Raw genomic sequence first — 24662 nt, forward strand, 5'->3', positions numbered from 1 at the left:
ATCAAGTAGCTTTTGGAATAAAACACCAATTTTTTTAAAATTAAACACTATCTAAAGATTTGCATCGAAGCGTTTATTTTTGATAGTGATTTTAATCACTGTCATATATCATTATACTAGATCCAACTATACCACGTCACAACTGTGCCGCGACCCCCCTGTGCTGGGTTTTTTTTTTTCTTATCGTAATATTTAAATATTTTATTATAAAATACCAATTTATTTACTTANAGAAATAATATTTTTTAATAAACCCTTTTTCATTCGACATACTTTATCTTAATCGAGATATTAAGGAACCAGCAAATCAAGTAGCTTTTGGAATAAAACACCAATTTTTTTTAAATTAAACACTATCTAAAGATTTGCATCGAAGCGTTTATTTTTGATAGTGATTTTAATCACTGTCATATATCATTATACTAGATCCAACTATACCACGTCACAACTGTGCCGCGACCCCCCTGTGCTGGGTTTTTTTTTACACATCGTATTATTAATAAATAAATATTATTTTAGAGTCAATGATTTTATTGGGATCAGTACCTCGTATAGAGCTGATCAAACTAATAGATAGACAAGTAGGTAAAGAAAGACGTATGCAAGTTGTAGCAAAATGGCAGAAGGAAGCACAAGAAAGACTCGAAGAAGCTGAAAAGAGACGTCGAGAAATTAAAGAGAGACGACCATCTAGATTTGAGGTTACACCAGCCCCAGATAGTCTACAAATAAAACATTCAACGAGCTCTCAATCGCTTAAAACAAGCTTCCCACAAAAGGTAATATCAGGAAATATATGTTTTATATACTCATTATTAAAACATATTAAGATATATTTAAATAACCAATTGTACTAAATATTATTGTTTATCAACAGTGTTTTATAAAGCTCCGAAAACATTTAAGTTTTAATTGTAAGTTTCGATAAATTAATTAAAATTTATTTATTTTTTAATAAGATAAAATCATTAAAGAAAATTATTCATAAACTAATTAATTACTAAAAATTTTTTAGTTTGAATGCAGTTCAATGTCAAGAAACAATCCCAAAAAATCAATTTTGAAAAAAACAAATTCATTCAATCTACACAACCTAACTCCAATGCAATTAACCCCGTCAGTTACACCATACTCCACAATAACTGGTGCTGAGAGTCGGTAATGAATAAAAATGTGATAAAATATATTTCTTATAGTTTAATCATAATTTATTTACATGATTGTAGTATACGGTTAGCTTTTGAGGCTATTTTTCACAAATCTGCTAATTTGCGTGATGCCAACCCTGAACAAAATTGTTTAGACGACGAAGATAAAGAACCTAATTCATCGCAAATCATTCAAGTTTTAAAAAAAGTGCAATTGGTATTACTTTGATTAAATAATACTTGTTATTTTAAAATTTAAGCTGATTGATTTTTTTTAGCCTAAAGAAAGAGTAATAGATATGTCTCCAGAAGAGCAAAATGAATGGGAACAAAAAGAAATGAACAAATTATTAGACTTTGGATCTTGTCACATAGATCCTGCTCCTTTCCAGTTAGTGGAGAGAACGTCATTACACAAAGTTCATTCAGTGTTTTCTTTGCTCGGTGTAAATCACGCATATGTGACTGCTATAGGTCGTTTAGTCGGTGTTGTTGGTTTGAAAGAGGTAAACTTTTATTAAATATCCCTTGTCATTATTGAATATAATATTTTTTTAATACAAATATTTTATATTAGCTACGAAAAGCGATAGAAGACACAAATTCAGGTAATAAATTTACTCATAGACAGACTGTCGCAGGTTTTCAAAGTACAGCAATGGAATCTCTATTAAACTCTAAAAATACTGACGAAGATGATCATGATATACCTTAAAGATTACCAAACATTAATGCTATTGTCATCAAATTAACGATAGATTATGTTTAGTGATACTTGAAAGTATAGAAACCGATTCGTTTTCAGTATAAATATAGATAAGGTAGAATTTAAATTAATTAGTATTATATTTTACTTTTTTTAAACAAATAAGCGCCTCATCTATTTATACTCTACGATAAGGCATAATGACGATTCTTTGAAACGTAACTGTTTTTTTATACAAATATACCAATTATAAACTTTTGTCTATGTGATAATTGTCAAAAAAAAAAAGATTTCTTTTGTAATTTTTTTTTTTTTGATAATAAAAATGTATAGGCTAATTATTAATGTTTATGCTGTTAATCGCTGTTAATGTTTATTTTTTCATTATTTTATGTTATCTTATAACATTAGACACATGGCAATATTTAACTTTAACATTGATAATTTATATAATTTGTATGTACCTAATACATTTAGTTCCCAAAATCAAAATAAATTTTCTCAGTGTTGTGACATTTATTTCCTATCGTATGTAATTAATGGGATATAAAAAATGTGATAAATATAACTCTTAAATCAAATTTTAATTCACCTAAAATTTTGAGTTAAATAATTTCACAACTAATTTTACATTTATAAATAATTTTTTTACCAAAACTATTTTTAATATCAAATGACTTTTAGATTTCTGCTAAATATTTTATTGTAGATTGTTACAAACAAAAATATGTTATCAAACCTTATTGTAATATTCAAATTATATTGTATTTTTTATAAAAAAAGTAAATTATAACTATTTTTTTATTATTAAAATGTTTAAATGAATTATGAATTTATTTCTTAATGATATAAATTCCAAAAAATTTTATTTTCAATTCATTTTTGTATTTGATTTTAAATGTTTAATTACTTAAAAAGTATAATATTATAAAAATGGTTAAAGATATTTTTCTTCTGAAATATGTAAAATAATGTTAATATAATCTCATTAATGTAGAAATGTATGAAAATAACGAAGCCAAAAATATTAATTAAAATGCAAATTTAAGAACTAACGAATTTTGAAGTTTTAAGTTAATATTTTAAGTTTTATGATACTGAAATTTTGTGTAATAAAAAACTGGTGTATTTACGAGGTCTATTGATCTTCCATGAAAAAAATATAATTATTTTTCAATTGTTTATGATATTGAACATTTTTCCTGTGACTATTGTCTCCCAAGGTAAAATCTTAGTAAACCACTAAAATCATGTGTATTTATATTCGCACAAATGTGTAATACACGTACCAACCACTACACAGCTTAAAACATAGTCGATAAACTAGTTATATAGATAAAAGTAATTTTTTTATTTTTAAATGAATGTATAAATACATACAATAGTAAAGACTTCAGTTGTAAAATATTTTTTTTTATGCGCGTCTTGACTGTATAATATTTCTAATATTTTTTTTACTACAGTTACTATAAAAATATTAATAGTACTCTGTTTGTTACAATTGTTATTTTTTTTATTTAAATTTTACAAAAGTTTTAAATAACCCAAATGCAGTGCAATACTAATATATATTGATTAATGCCTATTAGTTATCATAAATCATTACACGAATTTAATTATTGACCACTAAAAATGTAAACCCATTTAATTATAAAGTAACCAAAAATGTTTGATTGTGGTAATAATAAATAAGATAAATTATTATAATAGCTTTACTGGACATTTTAATAGTGCTTATATTTTAAATTTTGGAAATCAAATCAATCCATTAAAAGTACTTTAAGAATTGGAGCCAAACTATAATCATGTTTTTTATTAATAGATGAAAAAATATTTCAATATTTTAAAATCTAAAGCCATTTATTTGTTTATTATATAATTATAATCACAAAATAAATCTACCACTTTTTCTCAGCTCTCACTGAACCGATTTCTTTCAACGATACGTCAAAATATCACAAATCGTATCTAATCGATGACATTACCCTAAAAAATTGGAAAAATTTCCCTCGTGTCCCGTAAATGGGAGAAACATTCAAAAAAGTTACTAATTTATAAATCGCTAATTTTCGAAATTTTTTAAATTTTTTTTACTTATAACTGCCATAACTTTTTCAAAAATGAACAAATGAATATATTTTTTCTTATAGATGCTTGATGTCTTTACCTATTATTTGATATATTTTTTTTTATAAATTTGACCCTTTACCTGCCCACAGGGGGGAATTAAAAATGACAACTTTTTCATCTTAACTTTTGAAAGTGTTCCGGAAGGTCTGACACTTTTATATATATCTTACATTAAAGCTAATGTAATGTTCTTTATTATGGAAAAAAATAATTTGATCTCTGGAATTGTCTTCGTGGTGAAAATGACTACCGAATGCAATTTTTTTGTGAAAATTCTCGATTTTATATTTTACATTTTTTACTTTAAAATGCTATAACTTATTGAAAATTGTATGGATCAACACAATTTTTTTATGAGAAATAATATTTATATCCCTTTTTCATTCGATATACTTTATATTAATCAGGATATTAATAAAGAAATAGCAGATCATGTAGCTTTTGGAATAATCCACCAATGTTTTAAAAGTAAAAACTATCTAAAGATTTGCATAGAAGCGTGTTTTTTTATAGTGATTTTAATCACTGTCAGATATCATAATACTTGATCCAACTATGCCACGTCACCACAGTGCCGGGACCCCCTTGTACTGGTTTTTTTTTTATTCTGTAAATACACCAAAAGTGTTTAAAATTTACCTTGTCTATAATTTTAAAATATAGTGGACATAAAAAGACCAATTTAGTTGTTTATTAACTTTTTTTAATTAGAAAAGTGAATAATAATTAATATTAAACAAACGATTCGATCAACTTCAAATCAGAAGTATATTTCTTTCATTATATGTTTATGAGATTTCTATTTATAACGTTTTATAATATTTTCCTATTTATAAAGTTACTTATGATAATATATCCAGGAACCAACCCAACCCAACCTAAGGGGTCATCAAGTTCATTTATCCTTTTAAATATTTTTATAAAGTACTGAAACTAGTTTTTTGGAAACTAGCTATAACCGGTTAAAACCTATTTTTCCAATTTTGTTAATCAAAATTAAAATTAAAACAGTAACCAAAAACCAATCTTCAAAACCGAAACAAACCCCTAAACAAATTGAACAATTTTAATCCCTGATTTTTACTATCCAATTTTTTGTTTTACTCTGTAATCCAATTAAAAATTGTAAAATATGTACAAAATTTCTTAAGGGGAGATGAGGTGATTGCCTCCTTAAAAAGGAATACATGTACAGAGTAATTCATTAATCTACTTAAATAATCGAAGTATAAAAATAATATTGAGATAATTTCTTTTTAGTTTCTTTGAGGTGCATATTATTCCTTAATTATCAATCATAAATTATTTTTATGTATATCTCTTATACCTTATTATAGTGATAAATTATTTTGTTTAAATAGCTTTCATACATAAATAACTAGCTTATTTAATAAATAATGATCAAACAACAAAATGAGTCATCGATAACAACTTTTAAAGCGGTATATCTGAAGTTTTTAAAATTTTTATATCTAGGTTGAAGGAATAGTATGACTGAGAAATGACTAATCATAAAAATAATAACACCCGCGTTCATTATCAGCCATCACTACAATTAAAATTTATTTAAATCCAATTTTTTTTTTATAAATTACATACTTTCTGAAAAATTTTCCTCTATTCTTTTATTACTTATTATATGAATAAAAACAGATTTCTTTTTGTTAATTTCAAATTTTAATACTGAATTTAATTAAGGTGAAAACTAGTTTCATTAATATTTTTTACTATAGTAATGGTCTCATATGTTTAGATAAATCGCTGGTCTTAAAATAATAAAAATTCGTTAAGTGGAAGTTATTAAAATTCCTATTATTGCAAGAGAATAATAAAAAATATAATTTAAATTCGTAATTTTTTCTAATCTTATTCGCTGTATACATTTTATTTAATCAATGGATAAATAATTTAGATAAACTAAAGCTTTTATTAAATTTTCCAACATGAAAATATAGGATAATTCATTTACCTTGAACCACTTTATCAATCAATAAAATAAAAATAATATTGACATAATAATGATTTATTTTTTTAAATGGCACTAAACATAATTAATTAGCTAATTTATTAGATAATGATCTAGCTATGAAAATTATAGCAAATTTTGGACCAGTATTTCGGAAGTTATTAACATTTCATACTAATGGCTGAAAGTAAAACGCGGGTGTTATTGTTTTTAAGACTAATTAATTATCGACCTTATTCTTCACCTAGGTAAAAAAATATACAAAACTTCCGAAATACTAGTCCAAAAATTGTTACTGACCAATTGCTTTATTAGTTAGGTCATTATCAATTATTTAATTAAATATTCTGCCATCTGAAAAAATAAAATTGACACCATTTTAAGGCATAAATATGAAAAATGTTTTATAATTGATTTATCAAGGAATATATGTATCCAAAAGGAACTTCAAAATTTTTTTATTTAACTGTTTCATATTTTTGATTTTATTATTTCATTTTGGTAATCTATGACTACCGATCGATAATAGTACTGAAATAATATTTTAGAAACTTTATTCAATACAATTTTTATATAGATAATGCATGTATATTTTTCAAAATAAATTTAAACAGAAATTTAAGTTTAGTTATAAAATATTATTGTAGTTTTTCTTAATCATTTCGACCAACAAAATATTCTATTTTAATTGCTTCGCATATGTCAATAACACATGACCATTTGTTTTCATCATTCAAAGTATACATTTTTTCATTAATCATTTTGTTTGGTATAACTGATTGATACTTAGATAAGTTTTCTATTCCATTGACAATATTATAGTCTTCACTAACATTATTGTCTAGCTTTTGATTAGCAAAATAATTGACAATTAGGTAACCTACTTTGTTAAAAATTTTGTAACACTGGTCATTATTAAAATTATCATTGTAACTTTCGAAATGTTGTTTGATTTCATTAAACTTTGGAATATTAATTTTGTTTAACTTCAAATAATTGTTTAAATTATTAAGATTTTTATTAATTGTTGAAAATAATAAAGTATTTTTACCTTCTGATACGACAAAAGCACTATAATATGATAAAATAAATACATATTTTAACAACCTATTTTTCACCGCAACATTATAATAACGGGCATAATCAACTTCATTAACGTCATTAAGTAATACTTTCTTAAAATCTTGTCCATCTGGTATCATCACATATTCATTTTCTAAGTACTCACTGTGAGAGCATGCACTTATCAACGAAAGTTCTACCCATATAATCAGAAAAATTGTGAAAATCGTAGTATTATTCATGTTAGTTTTCGATCTAAGAAATTTTATTTTTCAAAAAAAAAATATCACCTTAGTACTTTAATATTAATTATAAATGTGGTTGGTGTAACACACAACTCAGTTTTTATATGATTATTAAAATTTAACCTTGTTATTTTCTAAAAAATAAATCATGTCAATAGTTATTTAATTAAAAATAAATGTATTTAATTTATTGCTTTACTTAAAAAATGAATTATTTTGTCATATTATCTAAGAAATATTTCTCAACAAAGTAGTATATATTAATGTTTTGCATATTTTTTCACAATACAATATTTGACTAGTTTAAACAATTTAATTAATTTCTTTAAAAACGAAATAATTCAACATTATCAATAACAGAATCATTTATGTATTATTAAACTCCATTAAAAGTTATGCAAGGGAAGTTTCAGAATATTATTAGGCTACATATCTAGAATCATATTTGTTCAAATAAGTGTTTTTGAAATGAATAACAATACTACAAATCATATTGTTTAAATATATCTTCAGTACATACAGAAAAAGTTTACTATTCGCAATTTTTGTAATTATAAAAATATGTAGTATAATGTATAATACATTAATAAAACAAATCTTTCTTAAATTTTCGACTTTTGACTTCTAATTCTAAGATTGAAACTAGGGCTTCAAACCCAAAATAATGTGATCTCTGATATTAATATTCAAAAAATTCGGTTTCAAAGCTCTGATTCAATGCATCAGTTTGAAAAATATTAATTGTTAGGCTAAATAATATCCTATTAGCTTAATTTTGAGTTAAGTTAGTAAATGGATTAGGTTTGAAACAATTTTTAAATCTAACATTCCAATTGTATTTGTTTTGTAAATTATATTGATATAATTTTCCAAGTTTGTACTTGAGCATCAATCCCCTAAAAATAAACCCTTGTACAATAAAATTCATATAAAATGTATTTAACTATTTAATTAATTCATCATATCCTATAATTGATTGACCATTGATTTTAACATGAAAAAAAACTATCCAATTTTGCATTTTTGAAAAATAAATTAAATTTTTGGGCTTGTAATAATAAGAATTAAGTTTAAACATACTGAGTTGAAATGAAACGTAATATATAAATAAAAAATAACAATCAGTTTTTATTTTAATTAAATAATAAGATGTACAGTACAGCAGGTATTCAGTAAAATGGGGTTGATGCATTCTAAAGACTAGTGATGATTGTGATTTGACAGTTATTATAATTACTGTCGTAAAACGTTTCGACGTATATTTGAAAAAAAGTTTAAAAAAATGTATGATATCTACTAAAAATTACATTCTTTTACTTCAGTGTTTGATTAATCACAATGTGTACATCACCGAAACGTTTTTCTTTTTTTAATACTATTTTACATTAATAAGCTTTAATTTAAAATAAAGTAAGCATTCTGTTGCTATGCAAAATATTACTATTCAGAATAATTCATAAAATAAATGTCACCCTAATATTATATAGTCTATGTATTTTTATAAAAAAAATTTTCCTCTTTTTATGATTGCGCCAAATCTTTCAAACTAATATCATCATGTCTATGACAATTAAATATTTGTTGTTAAATTGTTGGCAAAATAATCATGTAACCGAAAATTATTATTAAGTCTTAATATACTTTTTATAACAATGAAATTATTTATTTTAACATTTAACATAAACATATATCCTCATAATATAAATTGGAATTACGCTCGATAAACAACTATTTCTATAGCAACAAACAAACATTTTTACTTAGTTTGAGTTTTATGTTTAAGTCATTAGTTGATTCATAATGAATGCTTAATTAATTTCGACAATTAATTGAACGCGGATTTTACTTAATATAATACTAATAAATACTTAAAATATCAGAAAAATGGCTGATCAAGAGACAAAAACGGAAAGTATAACTATAAAAAAACTGGTAAATATTATAGTTCTATTTCATATCAAACAAAATCATTAAATAATAGCTGGATTGCATTCATTAGGCGTTGGCACTAGCCTTTGGATGCTTAGAACTTTATTATTCTACGCTTAAGTACCGGGATGTGTTTAATGTATTTTTGAGTATTACTATAATATAATATATATATATTATATAGTTGAAACTATTAATTTTTAATTATTGTTCATATGATTGGATTCATAGGATTGCTATAAATGTTAATAAGTGTAGTACATAACATGTGTGATAAAAATTAAATATACTGTTAAAAGTTAAAGTAAACATGCATTTCAGATAGCGATTGACTTTTCATAGAAATAACTTGAAAATTAAATTGAATTTATTTGCCTTTTAGGTATACGAATATTTTTTATTCAACCAAACGTTACTTTAGACAATAATTAAAAATAAATTATGAATTATTGTGCTAGAATATCTCAAAATACCTGTACTTCTTTAATATATGAAATATTACCCGTAAAAAATTATTAAACAATATTCCAAGCAGATGTATGAAAAAAATTTTTGGTGGGCCGCCACATTTCTAAATCCTAAACACTGGTTTTATTAATAGCTTTTAGTATAAATAACGTTATTCTTTCAAAATTATTGCTTAAATTTGAATAAACAAACTATTAATAATTAATAAAATTACAATTAGTATTAACTAACATTTTTTTTACAAAATATTGTTTATTTCCCAAGGTAAATCAAATTAAGTCTTGTACATTTTTACCATATATGAAAGAATCGGATTGGAATAACGATGTATTAACTGATATTGAAAAATTTGTTGGTACAAACCAAAAACTTCTTTGTTTATATTATGATGATGATGTTCTTAAAGCTACTTCCTATATCCCAAGTTCACAAAATGATAGTATTATGTGGTTCTTAAAAAACGACGAGGATGAAAATATTTGTTTAGATGACAAGCAATTCTTAAAGTCAATATCATTTGGCAAATTGGATACAGAAGTGGAAAAATCTATGTTTAATATGATGGACTCATTATATTCTCCTTTTATATTTTCATGGTCAGAAAGTATCCTTTTAATAAACTACAACAGTGTATTTAATAATATAAATAATTTTGTTAAGAGAATAAACTGGTCTTGAATAAAAAGCGATAGTTCTGTTAAACAGAGTTTAAAAATATACTTTAAATACATATTCGAATATTTTAAGCAGCGACGTGGTGTGACGTAGTGGGTCATTTTGTCACCGCCTTAGTGTTAATGTTTAGCTTCGCTATTTGCTATTCGTTTCATTATGATCATCCATTCGGGAGCTTTAACAGTGCTCACCTTACCCCCTTACTAACATATCAATGCCATTAGATTGCGTCAGGCCAATTTATAAATCCTGACAAATCGTAAGGTAAAGCTGATACCTAATATTGAAATAGAGGATAAGNATATATATTTTAATCACTTTTTTAAATAATTAAAAAAAAAATTAATTGGGGAAAATCATGAACATAAAGAAGGGAGTAACCTGTAAAACAAAACAATTGCTTAAATCATCTTCTTCTTAAAAGAACATTTGTTGTCGTGACTTCCAAATATGTGATGTTACTTCTTATATTTGCACTTCTATGGCTTCTTACATTTTACACTTTTGAGGTTTTCCAAAATATTTTTTTTTTTTGCATTTTTAGTAGCCACTTTTTAGGGAATGAAATTTTTTTTTTTTCTTAACTTCATCTTATAGGGGAACGAGACCAATTTTTAGAACAATATAGAGTTGTTATTCAAGAATTATGCTCATTAAGATACAAATGTATTGGCTTGCCTAGCATATATATACTACCCACTATTAAAGACAATTGCATTAGTGAAGAAGCTCTAAAAGTATTGGAAAGTTAGTTTTTATTGATACTTGATGGTTTGAATATTTCAGTTGGCAAGGTGTTTTGTTTAGAGACATAGACATATAACATAAAAAACATGTGAAAAAAATAAAACGATAACTATTAATTGAAAAAAAATTATTTAAAGTATTTTGATTATAACATAAATTAAAATTTGAAGAACATTGTACTTACTCATTCTAAATAATAAATATCACTATTAAATTACTTACTATTAAAGTTTAATTTTGAATAGGTTTTTTTTAATTAAAATATTTGATCTTTACAAAAAACAAGATAACTCCATTTTTCAAAATTTTTTAGAAAGCGGAGAAACTAGATTTTTTTTAACACGTATCTTTATTAAAAAATAAATTTAAGAAACACTATATTATTTCTAAATTAGTCATATTATTTTTTTTTTTACTATTATATTCGTCGGTTTAATATTAATTTCATATCATCAAAAAATGGAGTTCTGTTTTTGCACAAAGCCCTTCATTATGAGAACATGTTTTAACTTTTGTGCAGTCAGAATAGGAAAAAGCATTGTACATTGGATCTAGTTATACCTTGCTTTTATTCACAGTTATACCTGTGGTCTTATTTAAATAACTCCTAAAATTAAACAAAAAGGAAATAAAAATCGAGATTGTACACGACTTGACATAGTCGTACATAATTATAATAGTATGTGTGAAATAATAATTTTAAACACGAACATATTTATAAATATTTAGATGTAATGAATGTGTACATAACCGAAATTCAAGTGTGTTTAATGGATAATGGTAGAGTTCCATCACGTTGTGAATATATGATGGAGCATATAATGGATGAATTAGATTACTGGAAAAATAAATGTAAGTTTTCCATTAATTTTCAATCTCTAAAAATCTCAAATTCTAAAAAAAATTTTGAGAACTTCCACAAATCTATCCATCATTTCATAAACTTTTTCCTTGTGGTTCCATTCTAGTGCTATTCTGATTTTTTTGGCTCTCCTCTCCTGATTATATGGATTATATATCATTGTATCCTTTGGCCTTAGATAAAACTAATTTTAACAAACGCTAGTTTCGCCATGTCGTTCAGCTCCTTATTGTATCTTCTCAGTCATAACCCCGTTTCTTCATCGATGATAGATCCACATATTTTTCCCCATACTTTATTTTTGTAAGTTCTCAAGTCTTTTTCAGTTTTTTTGATCGTCATTTATGCTTTACAACCATACGTGAACTTAATATTACTCATAAAAAACTAAAAAGTCAAAATTTTTCTTTTTTATCATCATTTAATATTGACAAATAAAAGTCATCAAGGAAAAAATACATTATGAAAATTGTCCACCTAGCCATTCAGAGTCCATCCACCCTTATTTATACTAATTAGGATTGGGTTGTCAGTTAACCGAAAAGATTTTAACTAATCATAATCTAGTCAAAAAAAACTTTAAAGTTGCTATTTTATTTATTTTTGTTTTACTTTTTCAATGCTAAGCACTAAACCATTAAAATTTTGGAAGTTAAGTTTATTTAACGTATTTAGAATAATCTATAAATAACTTTGATTTCATTTTTAGCTCCAATGTAAAGGTATTAATTTTACTATGATGTGATTATTTTATGTCTATTGCTACTTTTTCTCAGCTCTCATGGGACCGATTTCTTCCAACGATATGTATAGATGATATTTGACAATGATTAAAATCACTATCATAAGAAACGCTTTAATGCAAATCTATAAACAATGTTTAACTTTAAGAAATTGGTGGACTATTCTAAAAGTAAAATTACCTTCTATTTCCTTATTGATATCCTGATTACAAGTTTAATGATATATAAGTGTTACATATGAATAAATATTTAATAAATTTATTCAAATTCGTCGGCCATTTATACATAGAAGATAGATCGTCGGGACAAATTATTATTTTCTAATTTATAGTATGTAACATAAGCTTTAATATAATATTTAAAAGATGCGATATTTCCGGAACATTTTCAAAAGTTAAGTTGAAAAAGTTCTACTTTTTTATACATATGTTTGAAGTTTTTAACGGCCTCTGTATAGGGAAAATAGTCTGAATTAAAATAAATTTTGTCGTATGAAATAGGTATATAACATGTATTTTAAAAAAACTGTATTGATCCATACATTTTTTAAAAGGTTATAGCAATTTAAAGTTGAAAATATATAATGGGAAATTTTAACACAAGAATAACATGTTTTGAACTACGGCAGCCTTTTACACATAGAAGATAAGTTGTCGGGGTAATTTTTTTTTTAATTTATAGTATGTAACATAAGCTTTAATTTAATATATGTGTAAAAGACGCAGTATTTCCGGAACATTTTCAACAGTTAAATAGAAAAGTTGACATTTTTTAATCTCCCTCTATGGGAACGTAAAGTGTCGAAATTTCTAAAAAAAAAAAAAAAAAAATGTCAAATAAAAGGAAAATACCTAAAGTTTCTATTTAAAAAAAATTATTTTAATTCGTTAATTTTTTAAACATTTATGAAAATTTTATGAAAAAGTGAAAAAATGTAAAAATTTACTTATTTTTTAAATCGTAATTTTTTAAGGAATTTGACCAATATACAGAGAACTAGGGAAGTTTTTTCAATTTTAAAGGGCAATGTTTTCAACTAGATACAATTTGTGATCTTTTAAAATATCGTTGAAAGAAATTGGTCTGGTAATAATGGCAACAGACGCAAAAAAACTCTTCATAGTAAAATTTATACCTTCTTCTTCACATCGAAAATAAAATGTATTAATTTATTCATGTTTCAAGTTAAAATCTAACGTCATAAAACAAAATTGTATAATTTTTACAAAAAAAATGAATATTGCAATTTAAAATAAACACATATGTTCTTTAAAATTATTTTCGAAACATTTGTCATTCATTGTTTAATATATTTCAAAAAAAACGAAAATATTACAATATTTTTTAAGTATTCAGATCATTTTACCCCAAGTGTCAACTTACCCCACTCTTCCCCAATGATATACTAGCAGCATAATAATAAATTATAGCTTAGTTAAACAACGAAGCCTAAAATCAAACCGTACTCTTTTATTTAAAATATTAATTTTATCAATGGTTACACCTGTTTATATGCACATGAACAAAGGTGAAAAAATATATACAGTGTCTCGTATCTAACTAATAATGCATATAACTTTTGGCATAATTATTATTTTATTAAATTTTTTTTAAAATAATTATTGCCTTCTTAGACTATGTTTAAAGCATATTTTTTATTATTTATCACTAAAAATGTTAACATTATATAACATATAAGAGTGGGAGGAATAGATCACAGATTGATTATTTTATGTGAAAGAGAGAGAGCGTAAAGCGAGTAAAAGATTGATAAGGTATACCAGGCGAGAGTATAACTACACAACATAGACTGATGGCAATGGAATTTTAATATACCGGAAAAAGAATGAACAAAAATAAAAGAAACACAGGGGAAAAATTGAAGATCCAATGGTGGGAATTGAAAGGGAAAAATGAAAAACAGTTTGTTAAGACGGTAAAAGAGAGGACAGTGTGGATTGTCGATGGAGATATAAATAATGTGTAGAATAGATTTGCTAGTTGTGTCAAGAATATTGCAAAGGAGATTGTTGGTGAGAGTAGGAGTAGAATGCCAGGAAATAAGGAAACCTAGTGATGGGATGAGGACGTTAAAAAAACATAGTAAGTAAGAAAAAGCAATTCAATGTATAGCAGAAGAACAAAAGGAGAGTAAGTAAGTAAGGCGAAGTATAANCCTAGTGATGGGATGAGGACGTTAAAAAAACATAGTAAGTAAGAAAAAGCAATTCAATGTATAGCAGAAGAACAAAAGGAGAGAGAAGATTAGATGGAGTTTAAACGCTTGTGGAAAGAACCCAAGTGTGCAGTAAGTAAGGCGAAGTAAGGCGAAGTATAAGAAGTATGATGAGTTATATGATAGGCTAGGAACAAAGGAAGGCGAGCAAGAAATCTATAGAGTTGCAAAGATAAGAGAGAAAAAGTCTAAAGATTATCATTATATAAGGTGTATAAAAAGTGTTGATAATAAGGTACTCTCGAGTGATGATGATATAAAAAAAAGATGGAAAGAGTATTTTGAAAATTATTGAATGAGGAGTACCCCAAAGAGACATTAGAGGATATTTCGTGGAATGAGGAACTGGTAGATTTAATTAGTGAGAAAGAGGTATGGGTGGCTGTGGCATCAATGAAAAAGAATAAATCAGTAGGACTAGATGATGTGGCAGTAGAAGTATGGAAAATATTAGGTGGTGTTAGCATAAGGTGGTTAAAGGAACTTTTAAATAAAATCTTATTAGAAAGGAAAATTCAAAATGAATAGAGGAATAGTATTGTGGTGTCGATATTTAAAGGTAACATACAGGAGTGTGGAAATTATAGAAACATAAAGCTTATGAGTCATAGTATGAAAATTTGGGTAAAAGCCAGTATTTTGTGTGAGGCAACTAATAGAAAAGTTTAGGGAAATGAAGAAAAAGCTGTGTATGGTATTTATAGATTTGGAGAAAGCGTATGACAGAGTACCGAAAGAGGTTTTTAAGTGGGTATTAATGAGAAAAGGAATCTCGAAAAGGTATATTAATATAATAAATTTATAATTTAGTAACTTACAACTCAAATTAATTTTTTTCAATTTAATTTCACTTTTCTAACACACAAGTTAAAAAAAATAACTAACCTGTTTAGCCTAAAGATTAAATAAAAGAAGATCAATTATGTGATTAATTTTAAATTATTCTAAAAGTATAATAAAAAATTAAAGAAAAAAGTGTTTTAAGCATTTTAACCATTTGACAAGTCAATATCTAGTCGATTAACCGCAAAAAAATTTGACTAGTCTAAAACCCAACCCTAATAATAATACTACTAATATAATTTTATTGAGTTAAAATACATATAATAAATTATTTTCAGTAAGAAACTTGCACTTTGTATCACATTTAGTCAACAGTAAGAGTATTAGTGATTTACAAATTATTTTAAAACAAAACCAATCAATTTTAATTCAACAATTCAATAAGATTTTGGATGAAATAAAAGTTAGTAGTATGATTTAATAATAGGTTAGTGGTACAAATTATAATTTGAAGTTCAAAAATAATTAATGCTGTATGATTATTTAAAAAAAAAACCATTTTTTGGCAAACAATTTTAAATTAAGTTACAAACATTTAAATACATAGAATATGTATGTAACCCGCAGGTAGGTGCATTTTATACTAATGTATGTATATTCTGCCCACACTCCATGTATGTAGTGAACAAAATAAGGATGCCTCCCAATACATTAATGTAAAAAATATTTATTTATTTATTTTTGAAAGGTCGTTATCACTTATTTTAGTTAAGAGGAAAAATTAATTAAATTCAACTTATAATTTTCTTTGTTTCAAATTAGGATGCAAAGACAGAAGCCGATTCAAACCTTGTTTATTTGGAAATATTAAGAGATTCTTGTCTAAAAATGTATGATGTTTCCTCACCTGATCAAATCATAAGTATTTTACCAAATATGTATTTGAAATTTTTCTTTATTTTTGAGGAATCGCCTTATTACAACAAATGGTAAAGTATATCAAAATATAAGAATAATAAACTAATCATAATTTTTAATTATATATAATAGGTCCGATATAAGTCGATTATTTGATTATTTAGGTAATCAAATAGTATATGTGTGTCGAAAAACAATAAAACTCAATGAGCTTTTTAACGGAAATCCCGAATCTGTTTTAAATAAATTAGATTTATCTATGGAAGTATGTGAAAATTACATTCGAACATATACTGAGGTAAAACATTTTCAAATAATAAATAAAAACCTAATTAATTACATTAATTAAATGTTGAATAATAATGTAGACAATTAATATTTATAATGAAAAAAGTTACAAAGAACTGACAGTCCAAACAAAGGATGTGTATTTATTTTTGGAACGATGTAAAGATGTTAAATACATATGCAAGGCCATAATTATCTTTAAAAGGTTAAAAGCGTTAATTTTACACATACAAATTTAAATATTTTTTTTTATTCAGACAAATAAAAACATTATAATATAATAATACAATCAGGAGTGGACTGAGACCACTAAGCCCAGATCCTTATATTTAAAAGAGACTCTTTATATCGTAAAGATTTTTCTTATTTACCCATCTCTTGTAATTTTAAGTTGTGCATAAAGTTCAAGTATAACGTTGTTAGATGACTCATATGACAATAGCTCACTTGCTAGTCCACAACTGAATAAATATTTTACATCAAATTATTTGTTTTATTTATTTAGTAAGTAGATGATAATTTTTAGATTTAATGGCCAATATCCAATACCAAAACCTCAATTTTCATTTACTAAAGGGTTTGAATTTGAATCAATAATAGAATCTGTAGATAATCGGTTTGATAAAATGATAAATAATTTGGAAAATGTTAAAAATGTAATATTTAATGTGAACTCAACTGATTGGTTTGAACATGACTTGGCGTACGTTTTTTTGGATGTATTATAGCAATAATTTAAATAAAATATAAATTTATTTTTACTTTTCTTAAAAGTATACTTATATATTGATGCATTTAATGCTTGGGGGTCTTAACTCTATTAATTATTCCTCAGATTGGACCTATGTTTAACTAATAAAGATTATATTAATTTTTACGAATCTAAAAAATATAGATTTAAAAATGGTGTAAAAGAATTGTGCGAAATATTGGAACAGCTTTTAACTGATGCACTAAGTGTTACATGTAATGCAGAGGATGCAATAAATGTTTTCAAAAGTTTGCACTATTTTTCTGCATGGCCCGATCTAAAAAATCATTTTCAAAATAAAACTAACGAAGTGTATAATATGGTAGTCAATGAAATTTCCTCTGCATTGCACTTTTACACAGACAACGAATATCAAATTCCATTATTTATGCCAGCTTATTCAGGGATCTGCATGTTATCAATGATAGAATACAAAAGAATAACATACCTCAAGACGGTATTCAACTCTTTTACTATACAGAGTGGAACAGATCTAATAGACAACTCATATAACTTATGATCTACATAACAAATTATTTTTTATTTTTTAACTAATTTTTACAAAATGAGATTATATTTTAAATGTGTTTTATGTTATTTTATGCGATTTCAAAAAATATTTAAAAATGATGTGATTTATTTTCCATAAAATATATTAATATTTAAACAAGCTTTTTACAGAAATGATTATGGCTTTATTAATAAAATGTAACATATATTTGTAATGGCGAAAAATAACAAAACATAATTTAAGCATAAATTATGTAAAAATTGTAAAAATTAATTTTAATAGAACCCAGTACAGTGGTGACATGGCATTGTTGGATTAAATATAATGATATCTGACAGTGATTAAAATCACAATCATAAAAAACACTTCGATGCAAATCATTAGACAGTGTTTAATTTTATAAAATTGGTGGATTATTTTAAATCTACATGATCTCCTATTTCCTTATTTATATCCTGATTACAAGTTTTATGATTTATGAGTAATAAATGAACAAATATATAAATATATAAAAGGATATGGTTTTATTTAAAAAGAAAGTATGTTGAATGAAAAAGGGATATTAATATTATTTATCATAAAAAAAATTATGAAGATCCATACACTTTTCAATAAGTTGTAGCATTATAAAGTTTAAAATGTAAAAAATAAAATCGAAAATTTCCACACAAAAATAGCATTTAGTACCCATTTTCACCGTGAAGACAAAATAAAGTATGAAATTTTTTTTTTTTCAATAATAAAGTATATTACATTTGCTTTAATTTAAGATATATATAAAAGTGTCAGATTTTTCGGAACACTTTCAAAAGTTATGTTGAAAAAGTTGTCATTTTAAATCCCCCCTAAGGGGAGGTAAAAAGTCAGATTTATAAAAAAATATACCAAAGGATAGGTAAAGACATCAAGCATCTATAAAAAAAATATATATTGATTTGTTCATTTTTGAAAAAGTTATAGTAGTTTTAAGTAAAAAAAAGTTGTAACTTTTTTGGATGTTTCTCTCATTCACGGGGAACGAGGGAAATTTTTTCAATTTTTTAGGGTAATGTCTTCAACTAGATAAAATTTTTGATCTTTTGACGTGTTGTTTAAAAAAATTTGTTCGGTGAGAGCTGAGAAAAAATGGTAACAAACACTAAAAAAAAAAAATATCTAAGGTATCTATAAAAAATTATTCTGATTCAACCAATTTCAAAAAGTTATTCTTCTCAGCTTTGCATTAAAGCTAAAATCTATAGCTATATTCAAAATCAAATTTCCAAATTATGAGTACAAATAAAACAATTAATTGGGTAAAGATACATAAGATTAAAATTTGAGGTGGCATTTTTCTTCATAAACTTTTTACTTATACTCAGTAATTTTTGTATAGGTTACCTCCTTAAACATACTGGTCATATGAATGGATTCTCATTACAGATATAAAATAAAAAAAAAACACAGCATAGTAAAACCAATATCTTCTCAGCTTCGCATCGAAGCTAAAATAGTATAAAATGTTATGTAGATAATTAGTTATATGAGTTGTCAGTTAGATCTCCTTTACTGTATATTGAACCTATTTTACTTATCAAATTTTTACAGATATTAAATGAACATCCTAGACTTCTGAGTTGTTCGAATGAAAGCAGTTTCAATGTAATGTACAAAAGATATACGGACAGATACAAATATGAAGTTACAAAAATATTTAAATTGTGGTTATACCAAATTTCAGTAAATAGTAAAAATATTGAAAAACAATTGGAAAGATATCTCATTTATGCAAATCAAAACTATAATTATTGGAATTTATCAACAAATTTTGATTGGTATACTTACAGACATTATAATTTTTCTGCCTATTTCATTCTTTTGATCCAATTTTTGTTGTTCATGCGCAAACACATTTTTAGTGACTTACTAAACTTAATAAACGAAACTGAAAATTGGTCGTTGATGAAATTTAACATTCCACTTAATCCAAAAACTATTGTTTTAAATGCACCAAAAATAAAAAATTTACATAGAAATGTAACAAAAATTGTCAATGACTACAATTATTTAATTTCAGGTATTTTTATAATTTATTTCTTTGAGAGGTTTAGTTTTATAAAGTTATGTTTCCATGCCACAGATATAATAAGATTGACATTGCATTTATTTATTTTAAAACTATAAAATTAAAAAAATTAAATAAAAAATTTAATTTTAATTCGTTTTAAGTTAAAATAAATTTTTATAGGTTTGTCAGAAGATGAAATGATTTTGTTCAGTGAAGAAATTGCAATATGCAATAAGTCAACATTACCAATGGTTCATAAGTACAAATGGAGCGAATTAGAATTTGATAATTATTTAATAGAGCCATATTTTATATTAGATTCAGTAATTATAACCTTACTAAAAATTAATCTCACGTCGCGACGACGCGTCGACCCAGATATTTTATTTTATAAAAAATATTTTTACTTAATCACTTTTAGATAGAAAATTGTTTCAATAAATATAAATATTGTACTATGGAAATAATTGAAGCTTGTGAAAAAATTACACAATTTCCTTTGTTCAAAGTTAAGGAAGTGCGAGTATTAAAACTACAAGCATTGAAAAAATGCATCGAAATTTACAAGTAAGATTTTATTAACAATTTTGATATTGTTTTTAATTTTAAGTTTTTAGAAGCAAAATGATTAAATCGATTTGGAATTACTACAATGAAGTAATTAAATATGTAGCAGTTATTTATAATATGCTCTCAGATCACATTCACAAGGTGAGTTAAGTATAAATATTGAATATTAAAAAATTAGTAAAATATTTTGGAATATTTACAAAGAAATAACATTTGTAACGTTTGATTAAACTTTAAAATTTTTAATTTTCAAAATTAAATAATTGTATAAAATCGTATTATAAATATATATATATTAAATATATTAAAAAAGTAATGCATTTAATTCATAAAATAAATATAATCTTTATTTTTTTTCAATAAAATATAATCGTATATTTCTTGCGATTTTAAGTTGATAAATAATAAATTATACAGAACTATTGAAGACTTTTAGACAAGAAAAATATTTAATTATTTTAAAAATCTAATTAACATATGATTTTTTGTAGGTCATAAAATATTGGACACTTTTTGTCGAGAAAATAGATTCTCTAATTTGTGAAGCTTTAACTCTCAACATTAGATGTTCACTTGAAAATTTTTTGGATCTTAGTGCCGGAGATGGTTATGGTTTAATACCATTTATTTTAATTGATATAAGCATAATAAACAAAAAAGTAAAAAATTTTAAAAAAAAGACAATAATTAGTAGAACACAAAACATTGTAATAATTATTTATTATTTATCTTTTTAAACAGATCGTTCTCTCTTCCAGTTATACTGAACTGTTAGCTTTTTCTGTTAATTTTATGCAAGATTTACTTTTAACCATTGCAATATTACCAAGACTCAGCCATGTATTTAAATTATCGGAATCTGATTCAAAATGTTACAAGGAAATAATTTCACACGACTCGATTTGTAATCAGTTACATAAGAAAAATATATTAAGTAAATGCACAAACACGATATTAAATTTTTATCTGCTTTTACTCAAACAAATTTTTATAGTGATAAAACTACATAACTGATGACTGAATACTTGATTTTTGTCTAAAATTAACTCTTCATAATTACATTTATTGTTTCATTTGTGTATTATTGAGTGTTTACTAGTTCCATCTTTTATAGTTCTTAAAAGTGTTTACTTATATTTTTCAAATGAATAAAATTTAATTAATCGTAAAATGTTTTTTTTTATAAGAAATAGTACTTATATGTTTTTAATAAAAAGTATTACTTTTTCTTTCTGATGGTGATAGGTATGTATATTTTTTTTTTATGGCGAATTAAGATACAGCTTACAATGACGTTTGTTGAAACATTATTGAAAATAATATTAAGGTAGTACTTACCACTTAAATAATTCAACAATTATTGTTAAATAAATAACTCTATTGCATAATAACTCTATTAATTAAACAATACAGTGCAATAACATGAAAACTAATAAAATATGTAACGAAGAAGATCAATAAAAAATTGAGCATGATTATTTATTAAATAAAATATCTATTCAAATCATTAAATTTAACACCTTTATGATATAAAATAGAGGAATTTAAAAAACAATAAATAATAAACTGGGTTGGATTAAGAAAATTTGAATCATTGAATGACTGGTATTTTTTAACTTATTATATGACTTTGAAAGTTTGTTCCAAAAATAATCAACTTTAATGGATTACAATTTGTCTTTCCAGCCTCATTTATAGAGAATTATTGAGATTAATATAATTCAGACCTAAAAATAAATAAATTGAAAATAATCCCTAAAATTATTCTTTTAAGGAATTTTTTATGATCAACAGTCACTTTGTTAAGTAAAGATGATGGCAGGGGGTTAAAAAAACTTTATATTTAAATATAATTTTTAAATAAAGTTAACAACGTTAATCTGTTCATTGTATTTTTTAATTTTAGTAACTATTAGAGCATTAAGATGTTTAAAAAACTTTATGCATACTTTTAAAAAATATGAAAATATATGGACTGTTAACAAAGAAGTATTCATGAATAAATACAAGGCTTTATCTCCATCATCTGATGAGTTCAATATAGACATGGATCAGTAATAACAATTTTGATATGTATACATAATTTTTTTGAAATTGATATTTCTTACCAATTTTGTATTTAGGTATAAAATGTTTAAAGAAGAAGTATCAAACTTAATTCCAGTATCTCAAGTTTCACACTACTTAGTTCGAACGAACATGTTAATTGATGCTATCGTAGAACATTGTGAAACATGGTATTTAAATTTTTCAAAATTGCTACATCAATTAACTATTGACCACATTGAAAATATTAATCAATACATAAAAACCTACAGTGATCGGTATAAACTAACTAATTTAATTTTGATATGAAAAAAAATCATTTTTATATAACAATTTCAATTTAGATTATTTAAGTCGCCGTTAAATTTAACGGAAGCAATACATTTTATAGAATTTCATAATAAAATATCTAAAGACTATGAACTTAAGGAAAACGAATTTTCTGCAATATCAATAAATATTAAGATTTTAGGTAATATTCTTTATAAGAAACCTTTAATGGTTCTTTAACTATTTAATAAATATTATTTTTCAAATACTTTTTAGAAAGACAAAAAATTCAAACTGCTGATTTATTAATAGCTGATTATCAAAAATTATTACGAGCTTGGAAAAAGTATAAAAATATAATTGAAGACGCAGCAATAATGTCAAAAATAAAATATAATCATTTCAAAAACGCAAAAGAAGAACCTAAATAGTATTTTATAATTTGAATCACCTAATGACCTAATATTATAATTTAAAATGATAAATTTTTATGTATAAAATTTGTGAAATAAAAATAAAAGATCCTTAACATAAAAAGCTAACTAACTTTTGTTCAAAAAAAAATGTATTATAAATTAAAATCATGTTTTATTTTATAAAATATGAATAATTGTTGTTTATCGTATTTAGATTCCATATTAGATTAAGACAAAGCAATTTTTGTTTAAACTCTTTTAGATTTACGATAATTATTTTTAATATAAATAAAAATAAAAAAAAATGCATTTCTAACACACAATATAAGTAACCTTAATAATATAAATGAGTTAATTTTAAAAACTGAAATTTAACCATCTAAAATATATTAGATCTATAAATAATACTGATTTGCAGGTTCTATAATTTTTGTAGTTTTTTACTCTATGACTCTTCTTATCATTCCTCGCCTTAATCCTAACTACTTGGAGTCAGCCATCCTATTCTAAACTTCCACTTGACACGATATCCCACATCATCTTCGCTCACAACAGCCGTCCTCATATTGCATTCAATAACATCCCTCCATCGCTTTATTGGTTTTCCTTTACTCTATGCTTACTCTTTTATTTACTCTTTACTCTCTTCATTTCATTACTCTATGACTGATCACTATAGTATTATAATTAGAATATTTGTTTACTAGCTCAATATTCTTTATAGTAACAAAATCATTATTCTCAAGGAATATTTCAAAAATTAAAAAAAAGGTTTTAATAACTTCAATAATTGAAAATATAATACGAGTATACTTTATGTGTTTTAAGTTCTCAAATTCTATGAGGAAACATTGAAGGATTTAGAGGACATCGGGACCAAAGCTGTTTTTAAGATTTACAAGGCTTAGGACAATAATAGATGTGAGACAATCTACGTCATTTTTCTCACAACAACGAGGCCCCGACACATTAAACTCTGTTGAAGCCCTCTAAAGACGGTCCTATTTAAACCTCATATTTTAAATGCAAAAAAAGGTTATTCATTAATACGCTTATATTAGTTTCACCTGTATGTATGTATGTATGTTAGTAACTCTCCACGCGTTATCGCATATTCCGTCGTCTATGGCCTTGAGTCTAGACTG

The 24662-nt window shown here is 24.6% G+C and overlaps 2 protein-coding genes across 13 annotated transcripts in view; both read left to right on the forward strand.

The window, feature by feature from the left end:
- The window catches only part of LOC126907270 (chloride channel protein 2), a 30139-nt gene extending 27972 nt beyond the window's left edge, over window positions 1-2167 (forward strand). For all 7 annotated transcript variants that reach the window (XM_050688414.1, XM_050688415.1, XM_050688419.1 and 4 more), the window contains 5 exons: window positions 520-779; window positions 1016-1158; window positions 1227-1365; window positions 1427-1654; window positions 1726-2167. In XM_050688414.1, coding sequence (XP_050544371.1) covers window positions 520-779; window positions 1016-1158; window positions 1227-1365; window positions 1427-1654; window positions 1726-1863 — 908 coding nt within the window. In that variant the 3' untranslated portion in view covers window positions 1864-2167. The remainder of the gene's footprint in view (window positions 1-519; window positions 780-1015; window positions 1159-1226; window positions 1366-1426; window positions 1655-1725) is intronic.
- Window positions 2168-9039: 6872 nt separating this feature from the next.
- Window positions 9040-23660, forward strand: LOC126907189 (dynein axonemal heavy chain 2-like). Of its 6 annotated transcripts, XM_050688297.1 has the most exons (21): window positions 9043-9189; window positions 9919-10258; window positions 10927-11076; window positions 11806-11928; window positions 16039-16163; window positions 16523-16689; window positions 16751-16916; window positions 16987-17111; window positions 17433-17609; window positions 17802-18114; window positions 19756-19982; window positions 20067-20224; window positions 20396-20538; window positions 20637-20782; window positions 20833-20926; window positions 21277-21444; window positions 21527-21719; window positions 22692-22839; window positions 22909-23109; window positions 23176-23303; window positions 23378-23660. In XM_050688297.1, exons 1-21 carry the CDS (start codon window positions 9142-9144, stop codon window positions 23530-23532), a joined length of 3495 nt encoding a protein of 1164 aa, XP_050544254.1. In that variant the 5' UTR covers window positions 9043-9141; the 3' UTR covers window positions 23533-23660. The 6 variants fall into 6 exon arrangements, 5 of the variants coding, with proteins under 5 accessions (XP_050544259.1, XP_050544255.1, XP_050544254.1 ...); XM_050688298.1 differs by lacking the exon at window positions 17433-17609 and having other exon boundaries at window positions 9042-9189; XR_007704441.1 differs by lacking the exons at window positions 22909-23109; window positions 23176-23303; window positions 23378-23660 and adding an exon at window positions 21780-22030 and having other exon boundaries at window positions 9040-9189; window positions 22692-22795.
- Window positions 23661-24662: the final 1002 nt, after the last annotated feature.

The sequence above is a fragment of the Daktulosphaira vitifoliae genome, unplaced genomic scaffold (assembly GCF_025091365.1).
Source record: "Daktulosphaira vitifoliae isolate Bord-2020 unplaced genomic scaffold, ASM2509136v1 Scaffold_5, whole genome shotgun sequence".
Lineage (NCBI taxonomy): Eukaryota > Metazoa > Arthropoda > Insecta > Hemiptera > Phylloxeridae > Daktulosphaira > Daktulosphaira vitifoliae.